This window comes from Nylanderia fulva, unplaced genomic scaffold (assembly GCF_048542155.1).
Source record: "Nylanderia fulva isolate GAGA-0341 unplaced genomic scaffold, ASM4854215v1 Scaffold12, whole genome shotgun sequence".
NCBI classification, from domain to species: domain Eukaryota; kingdom Metazoa; phylum Arthropoda; class Insecta; order Hymenoptera; family Formicidae; genus Nylanderia; species Nylanderia fulva.
In genome coordinates this window covers 1,627,355-1,641,603 of record NW_028189409.1, presented here as the reverse complement: position 1 = coordinate 1,641,603, position 14,249 = coordinate 1,627,355, and the positions used below count along the sequence as shown (strand labels likewise).

The 14,249-nt window shown below is 29.7% G+C and overlaps 3 protein-coding genes across 4 annotated transcripts in view; all 3 read right to left on the bottom strand.

The window, feature by feature from the left end:
* Nucleotides 1–57: 57 nt before the first annotated feature.
* Nucleotides 58–2,912, bottom strand: LOC114936684 (fas apoptotic inhibitory molecule 1). The gene is made up of 5 exons (XM_029309955.2): nt 2,589–2,912; nt 1,514–1,746; nt 1,315–1,440; nt 1,184–1,233; nt 58–650 (listed from the first exon to the last, which is right to left on the bottom strand). The coding sequence occupies exons 1-5, from the start codon at nt 2,606–2,608 to the stop codon at nt 489–491; spliced, it is 591 nt and encodes a 196-aa protein (XP_029165788.1). The 5' UTR covers nt 2,609–2,912; the 3' UTR covers nt 58–488.
* A 74-nt stretch (nt 2,913–2,986) lies between these two features.
* On the bottom strand, nt 2,987–5,910 carry Faa (fumarylacetoacetate hydrolase). Its single transcript, XM_029309935.2, has 8 exons — nt 5,617–5,910; nt 4,718–4,947; nt 4,493–4,633; nt 4,171–4,424; nt 3,823–4,029; nt 3,569–3,714; nt 3,361–3,478; nt 2,987–3,248 (listed from the first exon to the last, which is right to left on the bottom strand). The coding sequence occupies exons 1-8, from the start codon at nt 5,698–5,700 to the stop codon at nt 3,169–3,171; spliced, it is 1,260 nt and encodes a 419-aa protein (XP_029165768.2). The 5' UTR covers nt 5,701–5,910; the 3' UTR covers nt 2,987–3,168.
* A 756-nt stretch (nt 5,911–6,666) lies between these two features.
* Gad1 (glutamate decarboxylase) overlaps nt 6,667–14,249 on the bottom strand; it is a 28,426-nt gene continuing 20,843 nt past the window's right edge. For both annotated transcript variants that reach the window (XM_029309950.2, XM_029309951.2), the window contains 4 exons: nt 14,159–14,237; nt 12,513–12,662; nt 12,159–12,353; nt 6,667–11,318 (listed from right to left, as the gene is read on the bottom strand). In XM_029309950.2, the coding sequence (XP_029165783.1) occupies nt 11,145–11,318; nt 12,159–12,353; nt 12,513–12,662; nt 14,159–14,237 (598 nt within the window). In that variant the 3' untranslated portion in view covers nt 6,667–11,144. The remainder of the gene's footprint in view (nt 11,319–12,158; nt 12,354–12,512; nt 12,663–14,158; nt 14,238–14,249) is intronic.

The following is a 14,249-nucleotide window of genomic DNA, read 5'->3' as shown; positions in this document are numbered from 1 at the left end:
TCCAAATTTAGCGTTCTTACGGATTATTAAAAATTTTTCACTATAAAAAACATAATATTTCACACAATGTACAAACACATTTATTTATACAATTCTATCATACATTTTGCAATTTTTACATGTCACGTGAAATATATTTTTTATATTCTTTCTAGCTATTTTCAAGTAATTCTCAACAAGTATTTTTTAGCTAGCCAAAATTAATAACTTCACATTACACTGTGTGTGCACTCAATGATTTTTACATTACATTTATCATAGTTGTAAAAATTACACAAAATTGCATGGCACATTGGTTGGTAAAGTGAGCAAATTGAACATTTTACTGTAATCACAATAATATTGTTTAAAAAATGTGCGTCACACTTTGTGCGGTTATTTAATGTTGCATTTAATTTCTGACTAGCGACGATAAATATTTATCAAAATCATTAATGTCGGATATAAAAATCTAGCATAATAAATATGTAGATCGAGACATATTTTAATTAGGACGCTTCCAATAAAACTTCTTGCTGTATTTCAACATCATTAATATATAGAGTGTACGCTATACCAATCTCTTTTTGTTCTGAACTGTAAGATCTGATTGCAGCCTGTAAATCTCCAACGGTGAAGAGAATCTCTGCACCACCGTCCATGAATTCGTTCTGTGTACAAAATTTTATTCAATTTTAATTAAATTTTTGATATTATCGTATAACAAAGAGTTAAATTTTATTATATTTGAATAATAACATTTGTATATAGTGTTGTGCTCAGATGATTTTAAAATTAACTAGATAAAGATAAAAATATGTAAATTCATCTTAGGTAAGATAAAGATGATTTTGTTTTAAATAAATCTAGATAAAAAATAAAATTATACGGCGATTTATCTGGATAATTTTCAGATAATATTATTTTTAAGATTGCTTACGTAAACATAGTTATAAAAAATGTAAATTATAGAAGGGATATAAAAATATATTCATACTTCATTCATTCCAGATAATTTAGTAAAGATAATATTTTTTTTTATCTAAGATGCAGATATAGATAATACATATTTTTATTATCTATATAAAGATAAGATGACGTCAAAGTTTTATCTAGATAATCATCTAATATAATTTTATGTAGATAACAGCAAACACTGATAACCTAATAATAATACATTGCTTAATAAAAATTCTATAATTACCTCGACTTCCACTTCTTCTCCGTTTACCCAAACACTGTGAGCGTGTTTGTCTAAAAATGTCACAGAGAAGAAGTTAAGTATTGCGACAAATATACATTTATAAATTGTTTTTGTTATATACCTATAATTACCTAATACAACCCTATATTCCTCATTTCCAACTTTGGCCAACCAAGTCTCCAATATCTTTGTTTGCGACTGGACAAATTGCTTGTAGCTCTTCCCATTAACCCACAACGAGTAAGAATATCTCAAACCTATTCACACAATTATCATAATGGAATAATGAAACATTGATCGTCGAATATAAATAAGACCGTGAAACTCTACCTGGCATCGGATCGACTCTAATCACGAATTTAGTGTTATTGAACATAAAGACTTCGTCACCGACCAAACGAAACATCCAATCTCTGTGAACTATTTGGTCGCCATCAACTTTGACTATACGTCGACCTGTTGCTGTACCATGTTCAAATTCCACCACGTGATTTCCATCGCTTAAAGGAACGGTCCACTTGGCGGTAGGTTCATTTGCTGAACTTTCCAAAGTATGAAGACTTCTAAAAAAATTTAAAAGATAAAATATAATATATAACATACATAATTTAAAAATAAAAATAAAAAATATTAAAATAATGCAATTATATTAATATGCAACAAAATTATAATAATATAATTTTTAGCCTGTTGTTAAAATTAATTAAATAATAGTGGCAAATATGGATACTATAATACTCTTCGTATATATTTAAAATTGATTATACATTGCTTATAATATTCTTTCATCTCTTTAGTGAAACTAATTTCGATCTTTATTGACCAGTTCTCTTCAGTCAACAGTAGGCAACCTACTTGATTGCCAAGCATGTTGATTGCCTACTGTAGGCTACGGCAGTAAAGATCGAAATTAGTTTCATTAAAGAGATAATAGCTTTGTATTTGCTTATAAAAATTACATTACTGAATAAATCACAAATAGCATTCATATATCTATCAATATATTTTTAAAAAATTTTAATTTGGCAATAATTAACACCAATATTAAAAACATAACAAGAAAAAAATATATATATATATGTGTGTGTGTGTGTGTACATACATTAATAAAAACTAAGAAAAAATAATTTTTATATATTACATATAATATTAATATAATATTTATATGACACATATATTAATTAAATTAATTGTAATTATATTCTTTAGAGAGAATACTTTTACGAAACTATATTACTGATCAGAAATGCAAGTCTAACTTGTATTTACACCTTGACATTACACTTGACAGTTTTTACATTTACAGATGTAAAAATATTAACAACTACGATAATAAATTAGATAAATATATGTTGAGCATTTCTCTACAAATACTTTTCTGACATAATTTTGTTATTTTACTCACCGAAGTAGAACACCTGCCATACTTCTTCTGTATCGCACCTGTACTGGCCTTCTTATTGATCGCCTTTACTACGACTATCCCCTCGATCAATAATTGAGGTATATATTTTACGTTATATCACACAATATTATTTCTTTAAGAGTACTATAGTACTGTTTAGATTCCAAATTTTGTAAACTATAAGTTGCATTATAAATATACATCAGAATACATTAGAAAACAATAAATTAAATTATTAATTAATAATATATATAAATATATAATTACTTAAAAATAAAAAAAATTATTTATTATAAAGAATAATTAATTTTTTAAAGTAATGAATATAATAACTTTATTTTAATAAACATTTTCACGTATAGAATTTTGTTATAAAACATATTATTTAATGTGTAAAATTGTATTTTATATCAAATATTTATTTTCATACAATTTTGGTTAAAAGCAGACATTGTCTTTCTCAAATCTCAATCTCGCCATCGACAAAGAATTAATAAAAATATGTAAATATTAGTGAGAAAATAGTATTCCGTATTAAAATATAAATTGTAAATGCAAGAACTTCATCTTATTTGATATATTATTTACTGGATGTAGGCGGTAACAATTTACCCGCACACGATCCAAAACCGATCTTATAACCATCACCGACACAGCGACCTAAAAAATAATGCTTATAAAAATCTTTGTTTTTATTATTATAATAATTTTAAATATATTAATAAATATATTAATAATTTTAAATATATTAATAAATAATTTATTTCTTTACCATGCATTATTACTTCATCGCCATCTTGAAGGAATTTTCTTACGGTACCATCTTTTAATGTAATAGGACGTGTGCCTTTCCAACATAATTCTAGCATAGAACCATAAGAGTCTGAAGTCTAAAAATAAATATCACATATATCATCAAAATTGCATAATAAAATAATCACAAAATAATATTAATTAGAAAGAATGAAAATTTCAATCACTTCTCCACTTATGGTGCCAGAGCCCATTAAATCACCAGGATTAATGTTACATCCTGTAACAGTATGATGAGCCAGTTGTTGTCGCGGAGTCCAGTACATGTATTTGAAATTGCTTTTACACACAGTTGTGACTACACCACTTGGAGCTGCAAGAACAAAGTTGCAGTCGTAAACAACCGACATAAAAAATGTAAGAAAAAACAGCGAATGTAAATCGCTTACAAAAAAAAACAATAAGAAAAACATCAACTCACATTTAATATCAACTTCCAATTTAATGTCGTAATTACAGGATTCGTCATGCTGTAAATATGGAAATGGTGCGGGATCTTGAGTCATATTAGGTACCTTGAAGGGCTCTAGAGCTTCCATCGTAACTATCCACGGAGATATCGTAGTTCCCAAATTCTTTGCGCCAAATGGTCCCAACGGCACATATTCCCACTTTTGGATATCTCGTGCTGCAATAGAATTGAGATAATTAAAATAAATCATTTGTTTATTTACACAAGAACAATAATAATTTATATATCAAACAATTGAAGATTGCAAGATATTAATTAATTATAAAATTTTTTTTTAATTATATCTATTAATTATACCACTCCAGTCATTCATCAGGACCATTCCAAAGATGTGATCGTAAGCCTTCGAAGCTGGAACGGTATCACCGAGATTCGTAGGTGGTCCACCAACAAAGAAAGCAACTTCGAGTTCAAAATCCATTAATTTACAGGGACCGAAATATGGTGCTGCATTTTCGACTGGTAGTGTCTGACCATAGGGTCGTTTTATAGGTGTACCTGACACAACGACGGAGCTTGCTCTTCCGTGATAACCGACCGGCAAATATTTCCTATAATTATTTTATTTTACAGATTTGTTTCAGAATATCTGAATATAATAATACATTAAAAAAATTACCAATTCGGCAGCAGCGGATTTTCTTTGCCACGAAACATGATGCCGACATTTGTGGCGTGATTGAGAGACGAATAAAAATCTGTATAATCGCCAATCTTTGCTGGCAAGTGCATTATTGCATCTTTCTGTGCAACAAAAATTCTAAAACAGAAGAGAGATTTTTAAATATTATTTTAAATTTTCATATTTACTCAAAATTAATTTTTTTAATTGTTTGTTTCTTACTTTGAACGGACTTCCTGATCTTGCAAGGTATGATTGTTGGCGGAGAGCAGTTCTTGAAGTTTTAATCTTGTTTCTAGCCATGCTGGTCGTCCGAGAGACATGAAATCATTCAGGCAATCACGGCGGAATACATCCTGTTTATTTTTTAACAGTGGTCCATCGAAATAATGTGCGATAGCACCCAAATCCAAAATTTCATCACCGATTGCTACTCCTATTCTTTTTTCTGACTGAAATATTTCATAATCAACATTATTTTTATATTTATTATATATATATATATATATATATATATATATATATATTATATATATTTTATATTAGTATATCTATATTATAATATAATTAATAAATATAAAAAAATTAATCTGATTCGTATTTTAATCTAATAAATTTGGAAATTTTTTAATATTATAATATATTGATATATACAGTGATATACTTTATTGGTGGTACGATGTAAAGTTATCGAACAATAGTAACGTACCAGTTGATGGTCACTTATTAGGAGATACTAAACGAAACTACTTAGAAAGTGTTAGATAAATGCAATTTTTTTACAAAAACATTTTAGTGTTAACTTCGATGTTATATATTTTTATGTTTAAAAAATTGCCAAACTCTCTATTTTCCAATTTTAAAAAAATATTTTATAAAATAATTTAAAAAAATATTTTATAAAATAATTAAAAAAAAATATTTTCTTAAAAATATTTTATAAAAATATATGTATATACATAAAATATACTACATTTTGATATAATCTACGATTCCCTGAGCTACATAAAGTTAGATTGTATGTAAATGTATTTCGTTCGTATGTGTCTACCTACAGGTGTTTTGAGGTCACACTGTGACATGATTTATTTGTTGACTATGATATGTTTTGGCTTACTTACCTTGTTTTTCGTAGAGAATATTCCGTACGGCAAATTCTCGATCGGAAAATCACAATCTGCCGAATAATTGACGAAGGATTTCATAATTATAGCTCTTACGAGAGATTGTCTCTATCGAGTCGACTTGATCGCGACGCAAGTCACGACGAACTAATCGTATTCAACAGCGAGGTCGAACGACATAATATATACACCTGTTTACGATTTTCGACGCCGGGGCGAGCCTCCGGTTTAACTAGTTTTATACATTAATGCAACAGAAATCGCTCTTTATTTAGCTGTTTTCCTTCGCTGACGTTTTATCTTGAATGTTTGATCATTTGAGCTTGCCAGATAACAGTGAAATGATTAATATTATGTAATATACAGCATATCTCACTCTTTTTAATTGATACATTTTTAATGTCAAATTAAAATTAATCTTTTATAGCAAAAACGTGGCATTTAGTAAATTTTAATTAAAATAAAAATTTTATTACGCAAGTATTGTTTTATCTTATTTTTTACACAATAAATTTTAAAAAGAAAGAGTATTGATGATAAAATTTCTACAAACTTACACAGTAGGAAAATTTGTGTTTTCTTGTTAAAAACGGTTTCCGTTAAAATTTTTGTGTTAAATATTTAATACATTCATGTGTTAATTTAACATATTGCTTTTGTGTTATATATATAATTAAACTTAAATTTAAAATTATTAAAATAACTGAAAAAAGATGTAACACATCTATTTTTAATTTTACATAATAAATATGTTCTGTTTTATTAGTAACAAGATTTATCTGTTAAAATTTACAGAAAAAATATTAATTTTTTATTTTATAATTTAAGTGGGACTGATGAAATCTAAAATTAATATATTTTAAAATAATTTTTACATTAAAACTATGTTAATTTTACACAAAATTTATTTTAAATTTTGTGTTAAAATATTAACACCATCTTTGTGTCTCCATATTATGTTAAATTAACACAAAAATTTCCTTTCGGGACATGTAATATCTGTTAAATTGAACACACATTTTTTAACTGTATTAGTATACATTATAATTAATTTGGAATAACAGCAGTTTATTAGACATTGATATACAGTGGATAATAAGGGCAATTAGGTGAGTAGGCGGTTCGAACAACATGGTTACGTGCCAGCAAACAATCATCCTTATCTCATCGCCGCATACTCTCTCGACTTTCGTTTCTCATTCACGTATCAACGAAGTTTGTTTTACTCACACGCATGTACATATATATATTTTCTCTATGTATTTATAAATGTATTTCTCATTACAGTACAGTATACAAGGACAGCTTTCTCCTCGAAGATGTGTTTCGAGGCTTTTTTCGCTAAACACTAATCGATACTCTCGTCGTTTGGAAGACATGGGACTTTGTTGTTGCTTACCTTACTTCGTTACCAACTTAGACTAATAATTAGACTAATATAATTAACGATAATGAGGTCAAGGATTTTCAAGGTTTGACACTATAAGTTGTCGGTAAAGGAACTTAGTAGCATTTTAGTTATTAGTGTGGCTTTGAGAAGATATCGTTTCCTATCTCGTTAACATAATCGAAGTAAAAGATTTATTCGGTTACATACACACGTATTTCTCGTCAATGTAGACTATCGAAGAAAGCAATACTAATAAGCGTATTTGGTGCAACAAGGCGTCTAAAATTTTTAATATATGTAGTGCGATGCAGCAAATATAATATATTTATTGCATTGCACTAATGTTATATTATATGGATAAAATACATAAAAAATGGTGCATAATATAAGGGTGCATTCTACAAAAATGTGATTTGTGCAGTGCATTTTTGGAAATGTGCATAATATTTAGATATGTGGTGTAGTATACATAACACTCAATCAGAATTAAATATAAAATTTATATATATTAGAAAAACTTTATATTTAATTCTCCATTGTCATAATAAATACGTAAAGTATTCATAATATCGCAGAAGAGGTATACTTTATATACAAATTTTTATAATACGATTCACTAATTAACTACAAAAAAAAATTTGCATAACATTAGCAGTTCTAAATTGTAATTATATAAATATTATATAATTTCTCTAATAAGTCGCTACACATTTTTAAAAATATTTAAAAATGTTATATTAATTCTATTGTTAATATTCGTTACATTGGCCGCATATATATATATATATAAAGATGTTTTATAATATATTCTCTGAAGGAAAGAATGCGGCATCAAATGTCTATTAATTGTACGCAAATTAAATAATCGGGAGTCTACAGGGACGAGTATACTTTCCATATAAATATATCACTCTTTCCTTAAAAAACGATCATTTACACGGGAAATTGGTAAGATGTGTGTAATAATTTACGAGAGAGATTCGTTTATATGAGTAGCATTGATTGCTATATGTCGGCAGTGCCAACGACTACGACTAAAATAACTCGCAACGCCGATAGAATTATGAATAATAATTAACAACGGTTCGATAAAATGCCTCTTTGCAGGTATCGGTTTGCTGGTCAGATGAATTGTTTAATTCACTTTTCCTTTCGAAAAATACATTTTGTCTCCCCCTATATGGCGCATAATGATTACAAATAAATTATTCTTGAACTCTGGATCAATAAAAATACTATTTATTCTTGTAAATAGTATTTCAAATTGGCGCTCTTACGATACGAAGCTGCGAATCGTTTTTTTTTTTATTAAAAGTTGCTATATCAAAATATTTGACATTTTCCTTCCACGCGATTTTACGTAACAAAATTATGATTTTAAACAGCTGTGTATCTCTTTATTTCTTCAAACGAGTAAAAAGAAAAGTTATTGTCATATATTTTTTTATGTAAAAATATGAATGAAAAGGAATACATTATTTAAGAAGAATATGATTTTGAAAAAATTATGAATATTTAATACTTTAAGATATATTATTACTTTCTCTTTAATAAATTGTGTTTTCTAATTTCTAGGTTTTCAATTTTCCTCATTGATGCAGAGTTCAGCTCTCTCATATAACGCGCTCTATATGTTTTATACATTACATACGTTTCATAGAATTGACATTGCCTGCTATAAATCCGTCAGCCAAGCGCAGTCATTTAAATACGATTAACATCTTTGGCATTTTAGATTACAGAATATATTACTCTCTACTTCGATTAATCCCTCATTTTATTTCCTGGCACTAATTGCGGCTCCTTCTTCTAAATGTATTCTTCTAAAGTGTATGACTTAAGCTATTTGTATACGACGGCACGAAAGTCGTCGACGGAAAAAAAACGCCCGGTGAGTGTGTTTGTTTCGAAGATATACATAAATACACTCATAGTATTTCTTTAGTATAGTGATATACATCTAGATCTTTTACGTTTTACTTAAGTATCTTTTTTTTTGTTAGTCCATATTGGCGAGTGAGTTGAAATCTATAGAGTCGTTCGGTTGTAAGTGTCGTCGAACATATATATATATATTTATATAGAATTAATGAAATTAAATAATAAACCCAAATTTATAAGAGAAAGTGCATTAATCAATACATAATTAAAATTAGATTGAAAAATTACGAGATCCGTAACGTTGAAAATTGTTGCATCATTGCGATAGTCAATAATACAATCATTAGCTGCAATATTGTGTTGACGATATAAAATAAGTAAAATTTTTTAATAGCATCGACGAATCAAGTGACAACCGTTCGCACCAATATTTGAAAAAGCATGTACTTTCATGGGTTTTTTTGTGTTTTGTATTCTTAAAATTTCAACACTAAATATATATAATATATGCTTTGATATTTATATATTTATACTTTTTTTATATATATATATATTTATATATATATATATATATATATTAAATAGTATTCTTTGTTCGATTAAAACTGTTTAACAGTAAATTATAATATTCATATATATTTTTTGTGTATATAACAGATGCAGTCCATCTCGTGTGTAACGTTTTATCTTTGCAAACAATCGATAAATTATTAAACTCCGTCAATAACCCAACAGAGAATAGTGTACAGCATTAAATCTATTTTCTATAATGAAAAGAACAATGTTAATTTATATATGTCATTTATCCATAGCATAGGCGATAGAAAGTTTCTATCCCGCAGCTATATTTTGCTGACAATAATTTGTTTGCAACTCATCGTGCAACGGGCACAGAACAACGCTTAGACTCAGAGAGTTGCTTTCTTACACACAATTTACATTCTAGATATATTCTTACACCACTCGAAAATAGTGTTACCTCTTCGTTCCAATGCGTCATGAACAAACTACAAATTCTGATCAAATCGCAATAAATTTTTTCATTCGAAAATTTACCTGGAATCTTGATTTACCTGGATGATATATATATAAATTTAATTTACTTTTACATATATATATATATATATATATAATTCATTTTTACAAATTAAGTTTAAAAGACCTTAATCAATTTTTTTTAATTACGTAACTATAATTCAATAATTGAAACTGCAAAGTTTCACAAGAAAAAGGAATAATAACAGTTTAAAACGTATTAAATAATTTATATAATCGTATCGAATAAACTATACAAAGATAGCTAACAAATTAAATATATATATTTAATTTAATATATTTGTAAATTTAATTATGTAATTAATTAATATAAATCGTGATATTTATAAATCTATCAAAATTAACTCAATAAAGATATTAATCAAAATAACAAGTGTATCTATTAAAAATAATTTGATTAATTTTAAACAATATGTTATATATATTTTACGCAATTCACATTTTGAGATGAAAGATTTTATCTTGAGTATTTTATTTGGAAAGCAATTATATATTATTGCTTCGATTAACGAGAGATTAATAGTTTCATCACACGCATTGATTATCATTATCATGCATCGAGCAGTGAAAAATAACGAATCTGCATAATTTATCGGCCGGAAGCATCTTTAATTCTGTAACTTGTCACCTTTCGTTTCTCGGAGATATGCTGTGTGTTTCGTTTAAATCTAGAAAACTTATGTACTACTAATATCTTTCGATATTTAGATTGCTGCTGCAAACTGGCCGCAGGATAAAGAAGCATTATTTAACTACACATCGACCTTTCACTGAAATCATCTTTTTCGTTCAGCGATAAGATTTAGATTAAATTAAATTATTCCTCTGTTAATCAACGCGAAAGAATGCGTATAAAGATGACTTTTTTCCAATTCAAAATTGAAACGCGAAAAGAATTCAAAATTATTATGCCGCTAATATTTAGAAAGTAATATTAAGATGTTGATGGAAACAAAGTAAACACTGTCAAAAATTGACGTAAAAATTCTGAAAAAAATTACAAGAACAAAATCGAGAATCTGTCACAACGTTAAAATCAAACATACCTTCGCGCATCTTGCGTTTAATTGATGAATTTTGATCTGCTTCAAATTCATCGCACACACGTCTTTCCTGAATGCGAAGAATACAATTTTGCCAAACGGTCAGTCATCTAAATCACTGCATATTGTATGATTAACGCCTATGGACAGATTTCTTACAAGTCTTGACCCAATCGGTCCATCTCGGCCAAGAGAAAATCGATGTCGGCTTCCGTCACGGCGGCACTGGAAATAATATTTCTGAAGAAATTGGGTCGTCGATCGTCCGGTTGATAACCGACCATCAGCGTGCCAGATTGCATCATACGGCCCTTCAAGATGGGGCAAATCTGGAAGCAAACGGTCAGTGTTTGTTGTTATCTAAATAAAATTATATAGATGAAATTTTGATGCCATCTCATCTTAATATAGATAATATAAATGTGTATTATCTACGTAAATCTGCATCTTATAGATGAAAAAAGTGTTATTTAATTTATGAATAAAAATTTATGTATTACGAATAAAAATTTTTAATTATTCTTACATCTAAATCATTTCGGCTCGTATATTTGGCCTACTTTTCATGTTTTATTAATTTTGTTATTTAATTGCACTAAATTATATCCAGAATAATATTCAGAATATAGAAACTTATAAATAAAAGTATGAATATATTTTTATAATTTATCCCTCTTATCATTTATATTTTTATAACTAGGTTTGCATAAACGGTTTTAAATAGTATATTGTGTATCAAGTGCGGAAAGTTGACAATTGGTGAGTGCGGGGGATGAACAATTGTCAATCCGCACTTGATACACACGATATTTTGTATTACACGTGCAGGCAAAGTGGCACTTTGTGTGCGTGTAATACAAAATAATATTAACTGGAAGTTATCTGGATAAATCGCCATATATAATTTAATCTAAATATTATATATTTAAAATAAAATAATCTTTGTCTAAGATAAAATTACATCATTTTACCTCATCTTTATCTAGCTAATTTAAAAATTAATCTAAGCACACTGGATATATTTAAAACAAAATCCATCTTATCCGAGAAGAATTTAAATATTTTTATCTCAACTAATTTTGAAATTATCTCTTCCAAAAAGGAGATCGAATTTTTTTGATCTTAAAGTTATCGTCGAATCTAGAGCTAGATCTTCAGATCAAACTCACCTCGCCCAAAATTCTTATTCTCTCCGCGGTATGTGGCATGTTTCGCACGCGCGTAGGTAGATACCAAAAGCAGACGTTCACCAATTCAGGCTCGAGAATCAGATAGTACTTGTCGGGCATTTGTTTGATTCTTCTAACCATGTACTCCGTCAGCTCCATCAGTCGATCCATGTGTTTCTCGAAGCCATCTGAGCCCTGATAGAAAAACAATAAATTCGCCCCAATAAAAATTTGATTGCAAATCATCGCGGAACAATAACGTCACGCGAGAGAATGCAGACGCTCGATGAGCGACGAGAGACGCTCCAATAAAGGCAGCTCTCCAACAATAACATAATATAGCGGACTTTGTACCTTGGCGCGCCATTGCAACCAAAGCTTGAAAATGTCGTTGTGACGTCCGCATTGAATGACCTTATCGCCAGTGTCGTACCTCACGTCGTATAGCTTGTCCGTCATAAACAGATATTCCGCGGACATTTGGTTACAGCTGATCAGTAGCCCCTGCGAAGTGGAAACAGAGTTCTCGCTTTCAAAATATCGTACGAGGAGAGAAAGAGAGAGAGAGAGAGAGACTCGCATATATAATATTTTTCCGATAACGGAACGCTTCCCCAGAATTGTCTCGCGGTTTCCGATTGACAGGCTCCTCTGTCGAGGAAGTGGAGAAAGAGGGTGAGAGTCTGTCCGGGTCGATACGACGTTTCAACACATGCGCGCGAGGAAGAAAATTCAGGATATTGAATTTACAAAATGGCGGATATGCCATTCTGATGTTGCGCTCCATTATCGGAGACCATTGTTTTAAATAAGATTATCCTTTCCAGTTCAAAAACGCACTTCTTTCAACTTTAACACGTTTATAAATTTACATGACGCGAAGAACGAAGACGTTCAGAGACCATCCTGAGGATGTTCGAATATCCTCTGAATATTCTCTGAATATCTTTCGAATATGTTGCTATTATAGGGAAGGAATTTAAGATTCCTTTATCACTGTTTAAATATTAATGCTTGACAGGGGTTGTAAAAGTTGAATAATCAATGACATAACAACATACAAGAAATAATAAAATTGGTGCTCAGGCAGCCGACGTGTTTAGACGTGTTTCGTCAAAAAATTGTTTTGTTATCCCCGGTCCGTTGTATATACCGACCATTATTGCCAGAATCTATCAAAAGGTGTATTCCTTTGCTATACACGAGTGAAATTCAACCTATAATTAATCAATCAACTTAATCTCTACAGTCAATAAATGGTGTATGAGTTAATAAAAGCTTAAACAGCCAAATAAGAAGAAGAAGAAGATACAAGAAATAAATAAATACATTTCTGCAGTTCTCGCTTTTGTAAAATCTGTATCAGAAAATACAATTGTTGATGAAAACGTGGACGTTGCGCTTCAACGTCAACAGCAACACGATGGACCGACAAAAGCACGACGCATCTCTCCCCCGGATATCTCGCGGCAGCCGGTGCACGGAATTTTAATATCCGAAGGGGAAGTACGGAGTTAGCAATAACTGAGTCCCGCGTGTGGGGATGAACCCTCGCCGGCGGCGGCTGCGAGCGGGAGAACGGCAACATATGTTATCTCTTAGTTTAATTAAATTCCTGTAGTGCTGCGCGCCCAGGCACGTAGATCTACCCCCTTGGAATGCGGCTAGTTGTGTCGTTGGCCTTGCACGATGCAGGAATTTCAGTCGGAGACAGACAGGGGAAACTCTCGAAAGTCCAGCGTCTTGGACATATCGCGAACGTGATATTTATTTATTTCGCGAATGCCTTTATTCGAGATTTATTTGTCAGCGCGCTTTTCATCGTGCCAGAATTAAATAATCCGATAAAAAATGCTTTGTTTAAAAAAAAAAAATACTACGTGATGTGTGTGATAAAACATTTTCGTTAATTTATCAATATTTTTTTGTAATTTATATTGCAGTGGAAATATTATATCGTATTAATTACATATATATGTTTAATGTAAATCATAACTTACGTCTTCCTTAAAGTGAATGCTGGAACATTGAAGCAAGGCTCCCATAAGTTTATGAGGGTTCCATGTCACCGAGTCAGCCCTGAAAAATCAT

What these genes read in the sequence shown, in the direction of transcription:
- Faa (XM_029309935.2), bottom strand. Translation starts at nt 5,700, where the DNA reads ATGAAATCCTTCGTCAATTATTCGGCAGATTGTGATTTTCCGATCGAG. An exon ending in TATTCTCTACGAAAAACAAG is followed by an intron (nt 4,948 to 5,616) that starts GTAAGTAAGCCA and finishes GAAATATTTCAG; the next exon opens with TCAGAAAAAAGAATAGGAGT. An exon ending in GATCAGGAAGTCCGTTCAAA is followed by an intron (nt 4,634 to 4,717) that starts GTAAGAAACAAA and finishes CTTCTGTTTTAG; the next exon opens with AATTTTTGTTGCACAGAAAG.
- LOC114936684 (XM_029309955.2), bottom strand. Translation starts at nt 2,608, where the DNA reads ATGGCAGGTGTTCTACTTCG. An exon ending in ATGGCAGGTGTTCTACTTCG is followed by an intron (nt 1,747 to 2,588) that starts GTGAGTAAAATA and finishes AAATTTTTTTAG; the next exon opens with AAGTCTTCATACTTTGGAAA. An exon ending in GGAATATAGGGTTGTATTAG is followed by an intron (nt 1,234 to 1,314) that starts GTAATTATAGGT and finishes TGACATTTTTAG; the next exon opens with ACAAACACGCTCACAGTGTT.